This window comes from Bactrocera oleae, chromosome 4 (genome assembly GCF_042242935.1).
Source record: "Bactrocera oleae isolate idBacOlea1 chromosome 4, idBacOlea1, whole genome shotgun sequence".
In the NCBI taxonomy this organism is placed as follows: domain Eukaryota; kingdom Metazoa; phylum Arthropoda; class Insecta; order Diptera; family Tephritidae; genus Bactrocera; species Bactrocera oleae.
This window is the reverse complement of record NC_091538.1, coordinates 32941657-32961855: the sequence shown is the minus strand read 5'-3', so window position 1 is coordinate 32961855 and position 20199 is coordinate 32941657. Positions and strand designations below refer to the sequence as shown.

The window sequence follows — 20199 nt, the reverse complement described above, 5'->3', positions numbered from 1 at the left end:
TGGAGAATTACACATAAAAAAGCTGCTTGAAAAGTTAGTGCCGGACACGTTAACAATTCAACAAAAATTGGATCGAAAACAAATTTTTTTGTATAATTTGAAGCGTTTTAAGCAGAACAAAACCGATTTTGTGCATCGCTTTATAACTATGGATAAGACTTGAATCTACACCATGATCATTAATTAAAACAAGAACGTTTACAATGGACTGGAGCTGGTTGTTCAGCTCCAAAGTAGGTGAAGTCACAACGATCAGCAAAGATGGCATCCGTTTTTTTTTGGGATGCAAATGAAATTTTGTTGATTGATTATCTAAATAAATGTAAAACAAAAAAAATTCGTGCATAAGGAAGGAAGAAGCTAAAAAAAATTAGAAGTGGTTTATTTCTGTTACATTCGTCCTGAAAAATTCTATTTACGAGCGACGACAGAGTTGCGTACAGGCAACATGACGTCAAGGCATTCCTAAGAGCCGAAAAAATATGAAATTATTAAAATAATTTTTTAAAACTAACTGTGTTAAAAGCTTCTCTTATACTCGAAAAAAAATTTATTTTTGTTGCAAACACGGTAAAAATGGGCACGGCATTTAGAATTTTTGAAAAGTGACGTTGCGTATACGCAACACAGAAAGGAAATGGGTTACGCGAACAAAACTATTATACACCTATTTCTGTTTTTACACGGTAGATTGGTCCCAGAAAAAACCGTGTAAAAAAAGAAGTTGATCGTATGCAAAAATAGGTGATTGGTTCCTTATCTTTAAACATATTAAAATTTGTGAAAAAAATTTATAATTATACAGGAAAATAAATTTAATAGCTGTCATCATCTATTACTCGCATTGCTTGAAAACATTTTATACCCACAAATTTTTGTAATATGAACATATTTCGCCAAAATGAAATCTGACAAATAAAATTTCAGCCCACACAATTCTGAGTCGTGTTAAATGGAATAAAATCATGTAAAAAAATTACAAAAAACAGACTGTAAAAACAGAATTAAATGTACTCTGTAGCAATATAATGCAAGAATAAGGTAATTTTGATCTCTTAACAGAGTATGATATATAACGATTTAAACGAAAAACGCAATAATAAAAAAAAAACAGTGCTATAACTAATTTATATATTTTTTTCTAATTCGTCCGACTGTAAGTATGACGTCGTCAGTCGTTGTTTGGCATAGGCACCGTTCCCTGGTTCGAGTGTGTGGGAAACTGTTACGAATTCTTGCGGACTTCGTTTTGTGCCAGTATTCGCTAACAACGCGTTTCGTTGTTGTTCGGGTACGTGAGTGCGAGTGCTTTGTTTCGATCAACAGTGCAATTTTGCGCAACAACCTACGAATCATGGCAGAAACAACAACGAACGAAAACGGACAAAGATGACAACACAAGCAACAGCGCATGAAAGGGTGACCCAGGAACTAAACGAAAGTTCAGCTTCCAGGACGCCCTTTCGCCAGAAGAGCGGGCGCTGTTCGAGGAGCATGCGAAAGATGATTACGACGACATGCCCTCGGGCAGCGGCGCTCAGCAGCCGAGACTGACTGCGACCGGTGCTGCTAAAGCGAACCCCTTCCTCGGGCAGGATCAACTGCTCGGATTCGGGGGAGTCACAACGGGTATCGACCGAGTAGGCTCGCGAAAAAAAACGGAAGAGGGGAGGCAGACTACGCCCTCTACCATCAGCTCTGTGTCCTGGCCGACAGGATGATCCCAGGAGAAAAAGCATGAGCGGTGCCTGCCTCAAATGGTACCTGACGCACCTCAAGAAGGGAAGAACTCCGGAGGAAGCAGAAAAGTTGGCGCATAACAGCCTGAGAGGAAACAGTGCCTCCCTTGCTTCGGAGAAGCGGAGGGGTGGCAATACCGCGTCTAGCCACAAAGGGAGCAGCGGAAATCGAAGCCAACGCCCAGGCCGCAAAGCGGGGTTGCGAAAGGGCAACAACTTCGACCACCCAAACCGCTAAGCGGCAACAATGCGCAGGTTACCGGAGGTTCTGCCCCGAACCCTCTCCGAGCGGGGTCGGAGGAGCTCACCGGGATACAAGGCCTCCTTCCATGGGGTATATTTCAAGGGAGGCATGCTGCAGGTTGACTGCAAGGACGAGAAGTCAGCACGCTGGCAGGCTAGAATGGCCCCGTCCTCTGTGCAAAAAAGGGAGACGACATACCCAACATGCATAGCATGAAGGTGTTCCTCCCCAGGTGCGCTAACAAGCCGTACGAGTTTGCTCTCGGTATGATTTGAAATCAGAATGAGGGAATTAGTATATCGGCCTGGCAAATAGTCACCAGCAAGGTCGAGAATTCCGGGTGGAGGCTCAATCTTTGCATAGATGACGAGTCCTACATATTTGTTAGTAGGCAGAGCTTCCGCCTGAACTATAGGTTCAGCTCGGTGGTCATGAGGGCGTACAAGCCAAAGACGACCACCGAAACCGAAATGGGGAAGAAGATGCTGGTAAATACGGTTGCGACACAACCCGGCACAAGTACGTCGGAACTGGCGGCAACTGCCGAGACCACGGTGAAGGTCTAGACTGAGAAGGCTAGCGAACAAGGCGGGGTGCTTCCCTCCTTGAAAGAGCTTCTCGAGGGACTCACGGACCTAGCGGATGGCAACGCGGTGGACGGCGAAGATGAGGACTAGTTCCTCATGGAACCGATTCTGCAGTGAGTCCACATACGGAAATTGCCTAGGTAAACCTGCACCACTCGGCGTCGGCCTCGGCTGTCATCGTGAGCATGCTCAAAGCGGATGGTCTGGGCATACTACTGATCTAGGAGCCCTGGATATACAAAGGAGAGGTCAGAGGCCTCAAAATGGAGTCAAATAAGGTAATCTGGGATCTCTCTAGTGAGAGACCTAGAACCTGTATAGTAGTCACGAACGATATTGATTTATTTTGCATTTCAGAGTTCCCAACACAAGGCCTGGTCGCGGTGCAGGCTAAAAGCAACGAAGGAGCGGAGGAGAATCCGTACTGCGCACCAGGATAGCTGAAACCACAGTAAGCGATACCAGAATTCGTCTTGGCACAACAAGGGGTTTGACCACAGCCTGGATTGCTATCCCCCCTTCTTTGGAGCCTAGTTGTGGACGATCTCTTGGAGCTGCTAACTAGCAATGTAATCCACTGTCAGGGATATGCGGATGATATTGTTACCTTAACCAGGGGTAAGTCCGTAGACACTTTCTGTCATATTGTACAAAGGAGATTGGGGCTGGCAAAGGTGTGGTTTGGCTCTCAATATCAATCCCTCTAAAACTGCAATCATACCGTTTACCAGGCCCAGGTTACTGCTAGGCCTCAGAAACCTATCCCTAGGCGGCATACATATAGTGATCGAACAGAAGGATTTGGCAAAGGAAAGGAAATCTCGTCCAAACAGATGAGGGTCTTCAGCGACGTAATGCCACTAGCCCTTTTCCCAAGGGACCGCATTACAAAAGCAGTAAGCTTCACTAGGAAGTTCAAGGTTACCATAGGCAGTAAGGCGAAGTGGAACGATTCCAAGCTGGACCTACTGCTAAGGGATAGTACTATCAAGTGGCACACCGACGGCTCGAAAACGGCGGAGGGGATTGGTGCAGGGGTCGCAGGACCGCGCATCAAGCTCTTCATTCCCATGGGAAGTTTTCCTAGCATTTTTCAAGCGGAAGTAATGTAAATAGGTAATTCAGTTTAAATTTTCTGCATGTATTTCTTCTTTTTATTTTTAAGTTCAAAATGCAAAACCAAAATGTATATTCCTATTTAAATTTAAGTGATAACAGGATTTTAGTGTAAGGAGAAGTAAACATAGGCACCATTAAGTCTGCGTTCAGCTTTAAAATTAGTTACAAAAGTATTAAAAATGATAAAGAAAAATTAATTTCAATATTTTGTTGGATAGCCGCGTTGTTTTAAAACCTCGCTCAATTGATTTGGCATTGATCTTACCAACTTATCTGTTTCCTCAGCTGTAATCTGGGAACATTCTTCTTTCATAACACTTCGCAAATCCTCTTTACTCGTTATTGTATGCTGACGAATTCTTTTTTCCAACAGATCCCATAGATGCTCAATAGGATTGACGTCAGGTGATTGAGGGGCGACTTAAGTTGTCTAGGAGCATTGTACAAGAGCCAAACTTTAACTATTTCCGCAGTATGCTTTGGGTCATTACGTTGTTGGAACCAAAACGTCGAAGATAATTTAAGATTCTCTGAACTTTGTTTCAAATTGTTTTTTAAAATGTTCAAATAACCCCATTTATCCATTGTGGATTCAATAAATTCAAGCTGACCCACACCACGAGCCGCCATGCAACCCCACGCCATAATTCCGCCACCTCCGTGTTTAACTGTACCAAGAAGATTTTGCTTTTCAAGGGCAGTTCCTGACTTGCGCCACACAATTTGTCGACCTTTTATGCCAAAAATGCAAATTTACTTTCATCCGAAAATATTACTTGTCTCCAGAATTCCGGCGACGTATTTATATAATTATGAGCATATTCAATGCGCTTTCGCCTATTTACAAGTGAAATTTATGGTTTCTTTCGAGCGACTCTACCATGATATCCAGCTTTTCGTAAAATTTTTTTAGCAGTTTCGGCACAAATAATTTTTTAATGGTTATATTTACGTTTTCAATAATCTTTGTGGACGAATTTCGAGGGTTAACTTTCACCATATTTATTATTTTCCGTTCTTCTCGGGCTGATAATATTTTCGGACGGCCAGATCGCGGTTTTGACGTAAATTCCGGTTTTTTTAAATTGTTTACGACGCGCTGGACAAAAGCATACGTTTTTCATATAGTTTGCCCAATTTTTCTGAAATTTTCGCCATCTTTCCACAACTTAACGATAATTTTTCTTTCTGACAGACTAATTTCTTTTCCTTTGGTTTCCATTTTTTTAAATATTATTAAATCGCGTCACAAGCTCTTTAAACGACTAATTATATTAAAACACAATAGAATCTACGCAAAAAGAACGAACAAATTCATGAGAAGTAACGGTATTTCCAATTCAAGCTAACTGAACGCAGACTTAATGGTGCCTATGTTTACTTGTTCTTAAACTAAAATTTGAAAATAGGAATATACATTTTGGTTTTTGCATTTTGAACTTAAGAATGTAAAGAAGAAATACATGCAAAAAATTTGAACTGAATTACCTATTTACATTGTTTTTACTTCACTTAAAAAAATGTGTCGGGTGAACGCATACTTTATTGGCTATGTGTATATGCTATAAGTCAGTGTGTTGAGATAAATCTCCAACGCAACTATCGCAATAAAAGTATTGCCATACTTAGCGATAGTCAGGAAGCTCTTAAAGCGCTTTTGAGGTCAAATCGCTATTAGTGCAGGAGTGAGTAGAACGGCTGAACAGTCTACCAAACCACAATAGAGTGCACCTCATTTGGGATATAGCCGGAAATGAACTGGCTGACGAGTTGGCCCGCTCTGCTGCCTCAACAAGAATAGTAGGTCCACACACCATTAGATTAGATTAGATAGTGATTGAGGTATGCACCGCGACCTATGGTCTATTGTGCCCTCCCCTAAGTCACAGCGACTCATCTAGCCCTAGCGTATTGATGAATTCCAATATACTGCTAGGCGCCAATGAGGCGATGCGATCCCTGTTTGGAAACATGGATCCCAGGGCCTTGACTCTACGTCTGCAGACAGCTGTGCAGTCCATTAGTAGGTGTTCTGGGGTTTCCGACTCCATGTCGCAGAACCGGCAGTTTGCGGAGGAGACCAAGCCCATGTTAAATAAATGCTTGTTAAGCCTGCAATGTCCGGTGTAGAACGCGACCAGAAGTCGAAATTTGTTCCTCGGGAGATTGATTACGGTTTTAAACCGTCTGAGGTTATAGCCCCCCATTAGCAACTTGGCATGCCGCATGCCATGAAGATGTTGCCAATGTCTCTCCCTGCCTGCTCTTTCCTCTCTACGGAGCAACTCCTTAATGGTATGTGGACCCACCGCTATGAACGGTTCTGGTCCTACCATGTTTGTAGAGGCTGCAGAGCGGGCCAACTCGTCAGCAAGTTCATTTCCTGCTATACCCCTGTGACCAGGCACCCAGATGAGGTGCACTCTGTTGAAACTTGATAGACTGTTCAGCCGTTCTATACACTCCTGCACTAGCAGCGATTTGACCTCAAAAGCCGAGATCGCTTTAAGTGCCGCCTGACTATCGCTGAGTATGGCGATGCTCTTATTGCGGTAGTCGCGTTGGAGGTTTATTTCTACACACCGACTTATAGCATATGCCTCCGCCTGGAATATGCTAGGAAAACTTCCCATGGGAATGGAGAGCTTGGTGCGTGGTCCTGCGACCCCTGCGCCAATCCCCTCCGCCGTTTTCGAGCCGTCGGTGTACCACTTGATAGTACTGTTCTTTAGTAGTAGGTCCAGCGTGGAATCGTTCCATTCTGCCTTGCTACCAAGGGTGACCCTGAACTTCCTAGTGAAGCTTACTGTTTTGGTGATGCTGTCCCTTGGAAGAAGGGCCAGTGGCATTGCGTCACTTAAGGCCTTCATCTGCTGGGACGAGATTACCTTCCCTTTGCCAGTCCACACACCATTAAAGAGCTGCTCCGTAAAGAGGAAAGGGCGGGCAGAGAAAGACATTGACAACATCTCCAGGGCATGCGTCATGCTAGGTTGCTGATGGGGGTTATGACCTCAGACGGTTTAAAACCGTAATTAATTTCCCGAGAAACAAATTTCGGCTACTTGTCGCGTTCTACACTGGCCATTGTAGGCTCAATAAACATCTATTCAACATGGGCTTAGTCTCTTCTGCAAACTGCTGGTTCTGTGACATGGGGCCGGAAACCCCAGAACATCTGCTAGTGGACTGCACAATAGACCATAGGTCGGGGTGCATACCTCTATCCATATTTAATCTAACTGCGCCTTTAAGGGAAGACCCCAGCTGGTGATTTGATGATGTCGGCTGTCTGCCCAATATATTGTGGCATCGTTGAGCGCGCCCTCGCAAGACACTGATTTGAGGGATTATACAATTAAACTGCCAGAAGTCGTATCCCGAGATGTGATGGAGGGGTGTATGGCTAAGGGGAGGTGCGGCATTGCCTTACTCCAGGAGCCCTTCGCCACCAATGGTGAGAGTCGGGGTTTTCCTGGGTTCCTTCACGGAACTTGGGGCTAATGCTGCAATTGTGAGTAAACCAACTACGCTTGCGTGGTTATGGGTTTCTTCCATATGGCTTAGTAAGGTATCCCGGCATACGCCTGGATATCAAGCAATGGGTAGTGGCCAAAAGCTTCTCATGGTGAATAAGCCGAGTGAGTGGCACACGTTTGATGGGTTTAGGGGCATGAGTGATATCGACGTGACCCTTATGAATCAGGCAGCAGATAGTGCGTTCATAGTTAGATGAGGGGATAAGGGTGGGTGAAAATTGAGTGATCATAATTTTATCCAAATTATGGTTATTCCCAAATCCCCTCCCTCTCGGTATGAGAGTCTATTGCGGCGATACCGTAAGTCTGGTATCGACTGGAACCAATATGGACCGCTTAGTGTTTGAGGGTTTAGGGGTAGACGAGCAAATATGAGATGGTAAACGACAGGGTACTTAGGAAGTGTGAAAGTTTTATGGATGGGAAAATTAAGTGGTGGACATGTGAGCTAACCTCGAAGATCAGTACTATCAGGCGATTGAGGCGAAAGTTATAACGCGTTCGACGGTCCAATTCTGACATGCTGTCCCAGCTTAGGTATTAATTTAGTTGTGCAGTGAGGGAGTATAAGGAAATGTTGGTAAGTGTGTAAGGAGTGGGAAATTTTGTAGAGGAAAATAGGAACGACCAGGGGGTCAGGTCTATAAGATTTGCCGAGGTCGTAAAAGGGAGGATATCACCTCTCTTCGCGTTGGTGACACTATGTCATCAACGTGGAAAGAATGTGCGGGAGGTTTGTAAGGATCGTTCTTTCTCAGGGCGGAGGTTCAGGTACCAAGCACAAGAGATACCTGTCCCTCCATTAGATGATGGAGAGTTGGGGTACGCCTTTGGTCTGCTTAGTTCTAAACGGTCCCCGGGTTTGAACGAAAAGATGTGCAAAAGCTTGTGGAAGTTCCTTCCCAAATACTTGGCGGTCATTTATGGCATCAGCCTCCATCCAGTACTTGGAAAAGTGCTAGAAAAAGTTATGGTGGAATGGCTTCAGGAGCTAACGCGGGGTATGTGGTCGGATATGCAGTATGGTTTCAGGAAAGGGCGCAGTGTAGAAAATACTTGGTTCTACATTCAGAGTGTTGTTAGGAGAATGTCAAGAAATATGTCGTTGGAATATTTATTGACTTCAAGGGAGCGTTCGACTGGAGGAGCTTGGCGTCCGCAAATTACTCTTTGGCGGAATAAAGCCTCTCTAGTCGGAATAAATGGGAGTGTGCAGATCGGATTGGTTCGTGGCTGCCCGCAGGGATCCATCTGCGGTCCACATATTTAAAACCTCATGATGGACTCTCAGCTTGGGCAGCTCCAGCCCCTCTGCAAATGTTGTGCGTATCATCCACATACCTTCTTTTTCTGGTTGAAAGTCGATCGCGGTCAGATTTTGAGCGGGCGTGAGGGGAATTTTTAGAATTTGTAAATAGTTGGGGTTTAGTTGTGGAGAATGACATACTCGGACATTAGGGATCTCGGCGGTATGAGGATTAGCTGGACTGACGGACGCTTAGATGTTAGCGGTGTAATCTCCACTAGTGGGAATGCCAAACAGTTAGGGTCGTTTGCGCTTGAGTCATTTAGGCGGTGAGAGCGTTTAATTGGGAATTAGGGTTAGATTCTTGTGCAAAAGGTTTGTGCGTATGGGGTTCAACCCCTGGTTACCAGTCCAGAGCAGTATGGAAGCTCAACTGGTAGTAGCTTCGATTACGAGGTCTTACCGGGGACTTGATTCTGGTACCACAGGAAGCAGGGGCCTTTGGAGTTCGCTCCAACCTGCTCATGCGGACTGGCCCTTCGGGAAGTATCGTGGTGATAGTGCTTGATACCCGAATACGGGAAGAACTGACTCTTTGTCAGTTGAATATGGAATTGCATTGCAACCGGGTGCGCGATCCAAAGTACGGCAGATGTTTTAGATAGGCCTCGAACCCTACCAAGATGTTTAGTAAGTCCATTGCACACTACCAATCGGTACTGAAAAATTCATGGCATTTTCAAGGCGTTGATTAACGCATTGCATTGATCTGCTGTGCTTTTAAGCTAGTAAAGCTGTCGTCAGCAGGTATCCACGTTAAACGTTGTAAGTATGATCATGTTGGTGCTATGACGTCAGCGGTTGTCGTAACCTTGTATTATATGAACGTTGGTCGTTTTCTACTATGAACACATATACATGCATATAAGAAATAGTTTATTCAGACATATGCTCTAACATATTATAAAAAATCTAGCACAGCAAGTATGGCTTTAACTTAGCGACCACTTAATATTAAAAGTTTGTTAATATACTCGTATCCAAGTACGTACATGATTTGTTAGTATAAGTACAATAAAATATATACCTTGAAGCTAATGTCTCTCCTGGTAAAGTCACCACAGGCGTTCCCGTCCATAAAACGTCCATAGAAGTAGTATGCCCATTACAAAGCGGGGTATCAAGACAGATATCTGCTAATTGGCCCCGGCGAACATGTTCCTCTTTTGCTGCTACGTTCGAAAAAATAATGCGATCACCAGACAACCCTAGAAAATACAAAAAAAAATATCTATTTATTGATGCAAAAGAAGTAAATTTGTACACTAATTTGTACCTCCACTTTTTAAGTAGTTTTTAAATTAATTTTAATTTTACCTAAATCAGAACTAAGGCTGTTGTGTCCAAGTACTCTTGCAACATGTTGCTACAGAGTAAAATGGTTTTGTTCCCCTAACAGTTGTTTGTAAACACTTAAAACTAATCGATATAGTTATGGAGTTATATATACATATACCTATATTTAAATGATTAGAATGACGAAACGAGTTGAATTTCGAATTACTGTCTGTCTGTCTGTCTGTCCGTCCGTCCGTCCGTCCGTCTGTGCAAGCGATAACTTGAGTGAAAATTAAGCTATCTTGATGAAACTTGGTACACGTGTTTCTTGGCATTTAAAGAGGTATTGCAGATGGGCGGAATCGGACCATTGCCGTGCCCACATATATACCATTAATCCAAAACCTGTAAAGTATAGCACATAACATTTTTGTTAAAAACTACTGAAAGTGAAATATATAACTAAATGCGCCAAGGACATAAAATTTTACACTTGAGATGGTACGAAATGGGTATATAGGAGTCAAACTTAGCGATGTGCGTGGCCCACATTTAAGGGAAAACCCATACCTCAGGACCTACTCACCTGATTTCAACCGAATTCGGTAGATAATATTATCCTGACATCCTACATTACGGTGAGAAAATTGAAATAAGACCAAAACCACGCCTACTTTCCATATAACACATCTTTAAATTCAATCTGATTCTTTCACTTTCCAGTATACAAATCAAGAACCAATCAATGTATCTGTATAAAACTTTGTACGAATAGTGCCTTCGAGGTGTGCCACCTTATGACCAAAAATTGTACAAGTCGGATCCATAGTATTTAAGCCCCCAGATACCGAATATGTAAACGCCACTAAATTCTGATGAATATCCCATCAAAGAACACGACATGCTAATTTTTATTGTTTCTTCAGTAAGAAAGATGGACTCTGTTTTTGTCATGACGAGAAAGATTTATTGATGTCTCAACAAAAAGTGTAAAAGTTGTTTTATCACACAATGGGAATAAATTTCCATATATTCCATTGGCACATTCCGTGTATCTCAAAGATAATTAAGACAGTATTAAAATGCTATTATACCTGTGATACATATGGTAACTATACTCTACTACGAACGAAAACCAGCACTTTACAATGAAAGCAATGTAGCATTTTCCTGATAACAGTTCTATCATATTTCATTGTAGTATTTTAAGAAACATAGCTAAAAACAGGTAGTGAATTTCGATAAAAGCTTATACAGAAAAGCTCTTCAAAATATTATGTCAAAATGAAACTAATAAATAAAATGGAAAAGAAGATATTTTTCATAATTTTTTTCTTAAAATGCATGTACTGTCTTATTTTATGGCGGGTTTTTATTCACACTTTAACCAAAATGTTTTTTGTGAAGAAAATACATCACTTTTGCATTATTTGAAACTTACTTTCTCCATTACACACTTCTACATACAATATTTATAGTTGACATTTTTTTTGAAACATCTATCTATATATAGTAAACAAAGTATGATAATATAATATTATGGTATAGTTACCACTGCAAGAGGGTTTTTATTCTTTACTAGACTTTTTACTGCAAGGTGGGTATACTAAATATTCCCGTTATATTTGCCTGTGGGATAGTAGGTATGCTTTTGCTCACCACCGCCAAAAAGATTAGACCGTACGTACCGATTACAAAGTGTGGAAATGTAATATTAAATGGAAAGCAATTGTCGATCAACAATTTGTAAAGGCCCTTAATATGGGTCCGACTTTTTTCCAAAGCTTTCAGAGGCGAAAGCAAAAGCTGAAATCTTTGTAGGCCCTCAATACAAAAAATTGTGGATTGTGATATTTTCCCGAATTAACATAGAAATAAGAAAAAAAAAAGCCTGGAACACTTTTATAGCTGTAGTGCACGGTTTCCTTCTAAACCATAGGGCTGACAATTATGACGAGCTGATCACTGACAGGATTATGAATTACTCCATTAATTATGTAGAGTGTATCTAAAGATGAACATGTTATATTCTCAATTAGATAAATTTTAAGATAATATGTGAGCATATTCGGAAGAACAAAGAGAACGCTTCGATCAAGATATAATGAGAGACGTCACCAAGGGCAGTATACTGAACGTTACTATATTTGGGGGTTAATAAGAAAAACTTCTACAGAACATGACAGGAAAATTAAAACTGTTTATTTTTAAACATTTGGAGTCTATTTTAAAATGTCTATTGTAAGAATGAATCCTAAATAGATGATCGGTATTTTTTAATAAATTATTTATATCAATTGTTACGTATTTTTATTGTGTTGAATTTTTCCATTTTCTAATCTAAACAAATTCAGAACTATTTTTTATTCTTACTCTTAGTTTGAGGTATAAAAGCAATAAAAATAAGGTATGAGCGCAAAAATGCTCTAGACCGGTGTTATTAGTGGGCCTAGCATAATAGAAAATCCGTTGCAATAAATGGTATTTATTTATTTATTATTTATCTTTTGAAAGGCATTAACCCGGCAGTCGATGCGCAGTGACAGAGAAAATCGCGCATCACAAATAAAGTTGATGCTTTTTTGACATTTTCATATACAACGATGGCTGAGTGAGATTGTAAGGCTTGTTGTTGTTTTAAAAATGTATACTAAATTTGCATTAAATTCTGAGATTATGTACCCATCATAAGTAAGAATATAATATATATATTCCTATACATTTTAATGATTTGGTTTTGTATTATCGATGAAACGGAAGAAATTATTTATAAATAAATTATAAATTAATGAATTTTAACATTTTTTATCTTTATACTCTCGCAAAAAGAAAACAGCTTATTGCGACAGTAAACTTTGTAATAAAAGTGTTGTGTAACATCAAATTATGTAACTCATTATTTAGTGATGTTGTTTGAAGTTGCATACCGACGATGTACAAATACTGTAGTCATACTGTATCGATACTTTGCAGTGGTACGTTTTCGAACGTTTAGATCAGGGATAATGGGATGCCCAACTCTTTCCAGTGTGAGAGCGCCTCAAAATTAGCGTTTTTTATAACATTTTCCATTGTAGCCAGATGGTACAAAATAATAATTTTTGGGAATTTAAATTAAAATACCCATCATTTATTAAGATTAAATATTATTATACATGTATCCGTTAAACATATGCAGAAACTTTTTATACTCTTTTTTTTGTGATTTTGTGATTTATTAAACAATTGATTTTTGAACTTTCAATACGTAATCAAAAGAATAAATGTATTAGCTCTCAATTAATAAATGTTTTTAAAAATTTTCAATTGAAAATCAATACCACTTAGCATGAGATCACAAAAGATATCATCACTTACATTTCAATTTCGCGTTTTCTTTCATTTTCATTGTTTTCCAATTTTTGTTAGTGATCTTCAACAGCAGAAAAAATCTCTCTGTTTACATATTTTTCTGTAGGATTTTAATCTGGCCGTCCCTCTTTTTCCAATTGCTAAACGTCAGACCTACTGAACTTTGACAGTTGCTTGAGTTCAGTAGGTTTTGACGTTTATCAATTGCGCTCTCATTTCCAGTGAGAGACGAGTTGGGCATCCCATTATCCCTGGTTTAGATGTACCCTTCAGTAAATACAATTCTTCTAAGCTTAGCATACAGTTGTGTTCAAAATTAATTACAATCATATCATTGAAATTTTGCTCGTAGTTGTGCATGTAAAAGAGAAGGACCGCTATTTAAGACAACTTACGGGATATATCAAAATAATGGAAGTGAATTTCAAATGAAAGTTTGCTTGAGTTTCGAGCCTATCAGTGGTTGTTATTGTTTCATCGCGAAATGTACTATTCAAAATAATAATATTGATATTTTTGCAAACGAAACAGCAAGCATAGTAATTATACGTCATAGTTGTTAAAAAAATAAAATAATTTTTTTTTTATTTAAACTTTTTCATATGTAAAGGAAAACATTGCACTGACGAGAAACGCAATATCGTTATGAAATTAAACAATGGGGGAAAAACTTATTCGGAAATAGAAGACCTCCTGGGATTTACTGCACCAAAGTTAGCCAATGCCATTAAATATGTCAGAAAGCCAGAATAGAGGTAGGAAAAGAAAGACAACTGCAGTAGACGATCTATGAATAGTTCGCTATAGCAAAACTAATTCTGCTGCGTCTTCGTTGGGTACCCAAAAGCAATTGAATTACTAGTAAGTGCAGTGACCTATGATGACTATCAAAGAACAATTTACAAGTATATTCCCGAAGCGCGCGAAAAGTGATCCTTTTAACAAAAAAAAAAAAAACAAAACGTCGCTAAACGCATTGAATTCGCCAGAAATCATATTGACTGGCCATTGGGAAAGTGGCGAAATATATTATGGACAGCTGAAAATAAAATCCATCTTTTTGGAGGCACATAAAATATTAGTTTTGTCATGAATCAACATGCCCACGTGAATATTTTGAATAACCTTACGCAGAATACAAAATGCCTCTGAAATGGGACTTCCAGAAGGATAATGACCAGAAACATACGTGTCGGCTAGCCAAGTCAGAAAAACCAAGCCAGCCAGCAATAATCACGAACTTTGGGCAATAGTGAAGGATTATTTGAGAAAAATACCACATACGTTATTGAAAAATTTTATATATAAAAGCCATATAATATGTAAAATATATGTTCATGTTATGTTCGTACTCAATTTCAAGACAGAAACAAATTAAATAAAATTTTAATAAGAAATTCATGTATTGACGTACATAATATATATAATGTAGAGGCCCGCTGTATTCCCTGATTTACATATGTAAAAATATAATACCCGATTTTTATATTACCTATGACTACTGATCATAGTATACCAGAAAGCGTACATAACAACAACCAGTTTACACTTTTGAGATGTACTGCTTAAATTAACATGTAGCTTTACTTCAATTCGCAAACGAATTCTTTAAATTTAATAGAAATAAATGACGTTTATTAAATCCAAAAATCGTTATGTTTAGCAAATTTGAAATAATGTACAAGAAAGATATAATTAGATTACTACACTTTCAATTATTTCAACGTATTAAAATGAAGCGTTTAAGCACAATTATTACAATTATAGGTTTTATTCATATTAATATATCAATGAACATTGTCAATTCTTGCAATATTTCACAACAAAATATTATGAAAGTAAATATTATTTGAAAAATATTTAAGAGTTTAAATTATAGAAATAATGAAGATCATAAGATATGCAATGCTACAAAATATCTATAACCACCTAAGAAAATAAATGTACCTACTAAAGACAATAATCACGCTTGATGTAGAGCAGACAAAAGTAAAGCAAATGCGGATAGTAAACACCTCGAAGTAAAGATCACTACTTTTGGTAGCGGTTTCAGCAACAGTAAGGCTGAAATATTAGAACTTTTGAAATGTCAACTGTCTTTAGCAATGCAAATTATTACGCCCGCTGAAAAACGTACCGATATCAAGAAATTGTGTCAAGAAATCTTCAGGTTATGAAAAAACTTATATGAATTTTGTTTCTAACACTTATTTATAATATAATTCAATATTAAGGTTTAAAAATTTTCCTACTCAGTGAAAGTGTGCTGTGATGTGCAATGGTATCCAAACCATCTAAACCAGAGAACGAAATAACTTCATTTATGTATATTATATGTATGTATATTGGTATATATCAATCAGTTAGTCGTTTTATTCTCCAAAATATTTGAAAAAATAGTTTTGCGTAGAATATTGCCAATATGAACCTGAACATAAATTTTGATTTCGTCGATATTACAGTACACCTTAAAACCATGGTTTACTATTTAAATTAAAAACAATATACTCCTCTCGAGTATATCTAATTCTTAAGTCTTATTTAACAGATAGGTAATTTTATGTAAAGATAAATGACGAAACAACTGACATTATATACATCAATGTTGGAGTACCACAGAAAAGCTTGCTTGGTCCTGTACTTTACACCAGTTTAACATCCGATATACATACCTGAAACGGAAAATGTTTTTTTGCTACTTATGATTGATTGAAACAACTAATTTTGTGCAAGAAGAATTGAATAAGATACAGATTTTGCTAGATTGATAAAAATTTAAGCTAACGTGAGTAAATCTATACACCTTTTATTTGCGAAGCGACAGCCCTCCTTTGATTTTAAATGGCAATCATATTTTGATAGCGTTTAATACCTCGGCATGCACTCAACAATTAATATGGAAGCAGTAAATAAATGCCAAAAACCAACAATTAAACAAGTAAGGAAGGGCTAAGTTCGGATGTAACCGAACATTTTATGCTCTCGTAAAGTCAAATGGTATACTCGTTTGAGATTTCTTTGTGGATTGACTGATATTTTCGGTAGAAGGTCAACTATAGGCACTGGGGTCCACATATTTAGTACTTAGGGGCTTGAACAGTTTTGGTTCGATTTAGACAATTTTTGGTCACAAGGTGGTATAATTTAAACGTATTATTCACGCAAAGTTTTACCCCGATATAATCATTGTTGCTTGATATGCGTAGTGGAAAGTGAAAGAATCAGATGGAACTGAAAATGTTGTTATATGGGAAATAGGCGTGGTTGTAGTCCGATTTCACCCATTTTCGCACTATGCTATAGAAATATGAAAAGAACGTTTTGCACCGAATTTGGTTGAGATCGGTTAAGCAGATCCCAAGATATGGGTTTTCACCTAGAAGTGGGTGGTGCCACGCCCACTGATTAATTTTGAACGCGGTTCCTATAAAGTCATCTCATACCATCCCAGAGATAAAATTTAATGTCTCTGGCGTGTTTAGTGCTTGGTTTATCGCGCTAGTATTTTTTAACAGTACCGTTATATGGGGAGTGGGCGGGCTTGTCACCCGATTTCAACTATTTTCACACTGTAGGTAGAGGTTCTAAAAACATTTGCTTCCAGTGAGTTTTGTTATTATAGCATTAGCGGTTTAGGAGATATGCACATAAAACCTATTAGGGGCGGGACCACGCCCACTTAAAAAAAAAAATTTTAACTGAAGATGCCTCTCCCTAATGTGATCCTGTGTACCAAATAACAGTCTTGTATCTTATTGCGGAGCTTAGTTATGGCAATTTATTTGGTTTTAATTAATGGCGTTTTGTGGGCGTGACAGTGGTCCGATTACGCCCATCTGCAATACCAACCGTCTCACGGTACCAAGAAACATGTCTACCAAGTTTCATAAAGATATCTCAATTTTTACTCAGGTTATAGCTTGCACAGACGGCCAGACGGATGGACAGACAGACAGTCACCCGGATTTCTACTCGTCTCTTCGTCCTGATCATTTATATATACATAACCCTATATCTAACTCGATTAGTTTTAGGTGATACAAACAACCGTTAGGTGAACAAAACTATTATACTCTGTAGCAACAGGTAGCGAGAGTATAAAAATAAGAACTAAATAACTTACTGGCTACTCGGACATAAGTCGCCATTACATCTTGAAAATAAATGACTATTGTATGAAGTCATCCCTACGGTGTGCAACTTTGCGGCACTAAATGCATTAATTAAAATATTGAAATTTTACAAAATCACCAATTAAGAACTGTAAGATTCATTTGTTATGCCATTGATTCAAATCTTAATATGCCTTTTGTTAAAACTGAAATTAAAATATCTAGGTCTCTGAAAACCCTTTGATAGTCGTGGAATGGAATTACTATTAGACTCAACTACACCTCCCATTTAGGAATTAAATATAAACAAATAATTTTTATTGTTTTTGTTGTGGATCAATAATATGAGTCAAATTATGATTTTTTTACTTTATTTGTTTTTTCTAATATATGTATATCTATAATATAAAAATGAATCGCAAAATGTGTTGGTAAGCGCATAACTCAACAACGCCTGGACCAATTTAGCTAAATCTTTTTTTTAAATTTTCGTTGAAGTTCAAGGATGGTTTTTACGGCGATAAAAATTAGAATTATTGCTGGAAAAACCCTAAAAATAGCCCTTTTCTTTTTCCCATACAAATGATTTGTAACTAAAACGTAGTCAATTTGAGCTTTATTGCTATGGTATAAAGTTCATATTAAATTACAAGCACTCACTGTTGTCTAAGCAATGTAGGTGTGTTCCTAACGTCAAAGATCATATCTATCAAAACAATGTGCGTGTGTGCGTTGGAGCTCAGAATATATAGTTGGAGGAGTTTAATGTGGCGTTCCGAAACTCGCGGACCAACAGTGTTTTATTATTTTTAATATCCAAATTTTAAGTACGGCTTAAAAGGATTTGACTTCAAGTCATATAAAATTTAAAAAGAAAAAAGTTGTCTGTTACCTAATCTACTGAGTTTGCTTTTGACGACTGATACACGAAACAAATTCGTATATAGTTTTTTGTGCAGAGTGTTTACTTAGTTAGTGTTTGTTTAGTTCGTGATTAGTGAAAAAATAATTTATATTTGATATGCCTCCTATAAGACGAAGCAATTTAGGTAGAAGAACCAGAAATGCTACAAACCAAGCTAATTACCGATCTAATCGTACTGCACAAGAACGTGACGACGGAAATGAACGTGAAAGAATTCGGATATCACAAACGCGTGAAGCGCGAGCGCGACATTCAACTAATAATCGCGCAAGTTTGAATCGAGCTGCTTTCAGTTACGATGTGTCAATTGACTACAGTAACTACCAATGTGTTGTTATTGGTTCTATGAACTCGGTTTGCTCACACTGTAAGGCATTAAAATACAAAAACGAAGCCAATGGATTGTGTTGCGCAAATGGTAAAGTGAAATTGATACCATTGGATCCACCACCAGAACCATTGTACTCATTGGTTTCAGGAATAGGAACAGATTCTATACACTTTTTGACACATATCCAACAATATAACAATTGCTTTCAAATGACTTCATTTGGGGCAACAAATGTAGTTCGGGAAAATTTTATGCCAACTTTCAAGGTATGTATTATAGCAGTTACTCATAATTATTTTAGCGAACAAAATTTTTTGGCACCAAAGTTAAGATGTGTCACTAATCTTCAATTTCTTAATCACTTATATATCACTTAGTCATCATATTATATGGGGATTTAGTTTCAGTGACACTTTTATTATATTTTATATTTAATAGATATTAGTTAAAACTAAATATATACATCCAATCCATTAATTTATACCACACCATAATATTTTTTTTTTATTTACAGATACAAGGGCAAATATATCACAGAGCAGGTTCACTGTTACCAGTGTCAGATAACGACAACAAATTCCTGCAAATTTATTTTATGGGCAATTCACCACAAGAAATTGATCTGCGTTGTGCACATAACAATTTAGTAAAGAGGTCTATTGTAGAACAATTACAAACTTTATTTCATCAACACAATCAATTGATTATATTGTTTAAAACTGCCTTGGATCTGATGCCATCCGATAATCACAAAATTGTAATCAGAGCTGATAAAACACCTGCAGGTCAACATACAAGACGTTTTAATGCACCAACTATTGATGAAGTTGCTATCGTTGTAGTTGGAGAAAACTTGGAATCCCGTGATATTGTTTTACATCGTCGGAATGATCAATTACAACGTATAAAGGAAACACACCGCTCATATGATGCACTGCAATATCCCATTATATTTTGGCAAGGTGAAGATGGCTACGATTTCTCAATAAAAATGATAAATCCCATTACAGGTAACTAAAATATCTCAGTCATTATATTATGTATTTTGAATGTTATTAAAATAAAATCTATTTACAGGTTCTGAAACCAACAAAAAAGTCAGTTCAATGAACTATTATTCATACCGCCTAATGATTCGGGAAAATGAAGATAATCACATATTGAAATGTCGGCGATTATATCACAAATATGTTGTTGATATGTATGTTAAAATTGAAACGGAGAGATTAACATTCATCAGGTTGAATCAAACTAAACTCCGATCTGAAGAGTATGTTCACCTTCGAGATGCGATTAATACTGATGGAAATGCACAGAATGTCGGTCGGATGACTATTCTTCCAGCAACATACATCGGAAGCCCTCGGCATATGCACGAATATGCTCAAGATGCCATGTCGTATGTTCGTCATTATGGTACAGCAGATTTGTTCATCACATTTACATGCAATCCACAATGGATAGAAATCAAGCAGGAGTTATTCCCTGGGCAATCACCCATTGATCGTCATGATATTACAGCCAGAGTCTTTAGACAAAAGTTGAAATCTTTAATGGATTTCATCGTAAAACATAATGTGTTTGGTGAGACACGCTGCTGAATGTATTCTGTGGAGTGGCAGAAACGAGGATTGCCACATGCACACATTTTGATTTGGTTGGTTGAAA

The 20199-nt window shown here is 38.2% G+C and overlaps 2 protein-coding genes and 1 long non-coding RNA gene across 5 annotated transcripts in view; 2 read left to right on the top strand and 1 right to left on the bottom strand.

Annotated features, from left to right (window-relative positions):
- The window catches only part of sxc (O-linked N-acetylglucosamine (GlcNAc) transferase sxc), a 171312-nt gene that overhangs the window by 14609 nt on the left and 136504 nt on the right, over positions 1-20199 (bottom strand). For all 3 annotated transcript variants that reach the window (XM_036374824.2, XM_036374793.2, XM_036374752.2), the window contains exon 9: positions 9562-9742. In XM_036374824.2, coding sequence (XP_036230717.2) covers positions 9562-9742 — 181 coding nt within the window. The remainder of the gene's footprint in view (positions 1-9561; positions 9743-20199) is intronic.
- Positions 13725-14564, top strand: LOC138857029 (uncharacterized). The gene is made up of 2 exons (XR_011396022.1): positions 13725-14024; positions 14083-14564. It is a non-coding gene; the product is annotated as an uncharacterized lncRNA (long non-coding RNA).
- Positions 18297-20132, top strand: LOC138856891 (uncharacterized). The gene is made up of 3 exons (XM_070107779.1): positions 18297-18797; positions 19046-19541; positions 19609-20132. The coding sequence occupies exons 1-3, from the start codon at positions 18297-18299 to the stop codon at positions 20130-20132; spliced, it is 1521 nt and encodes a 506-aa protein (XP_069963880.1).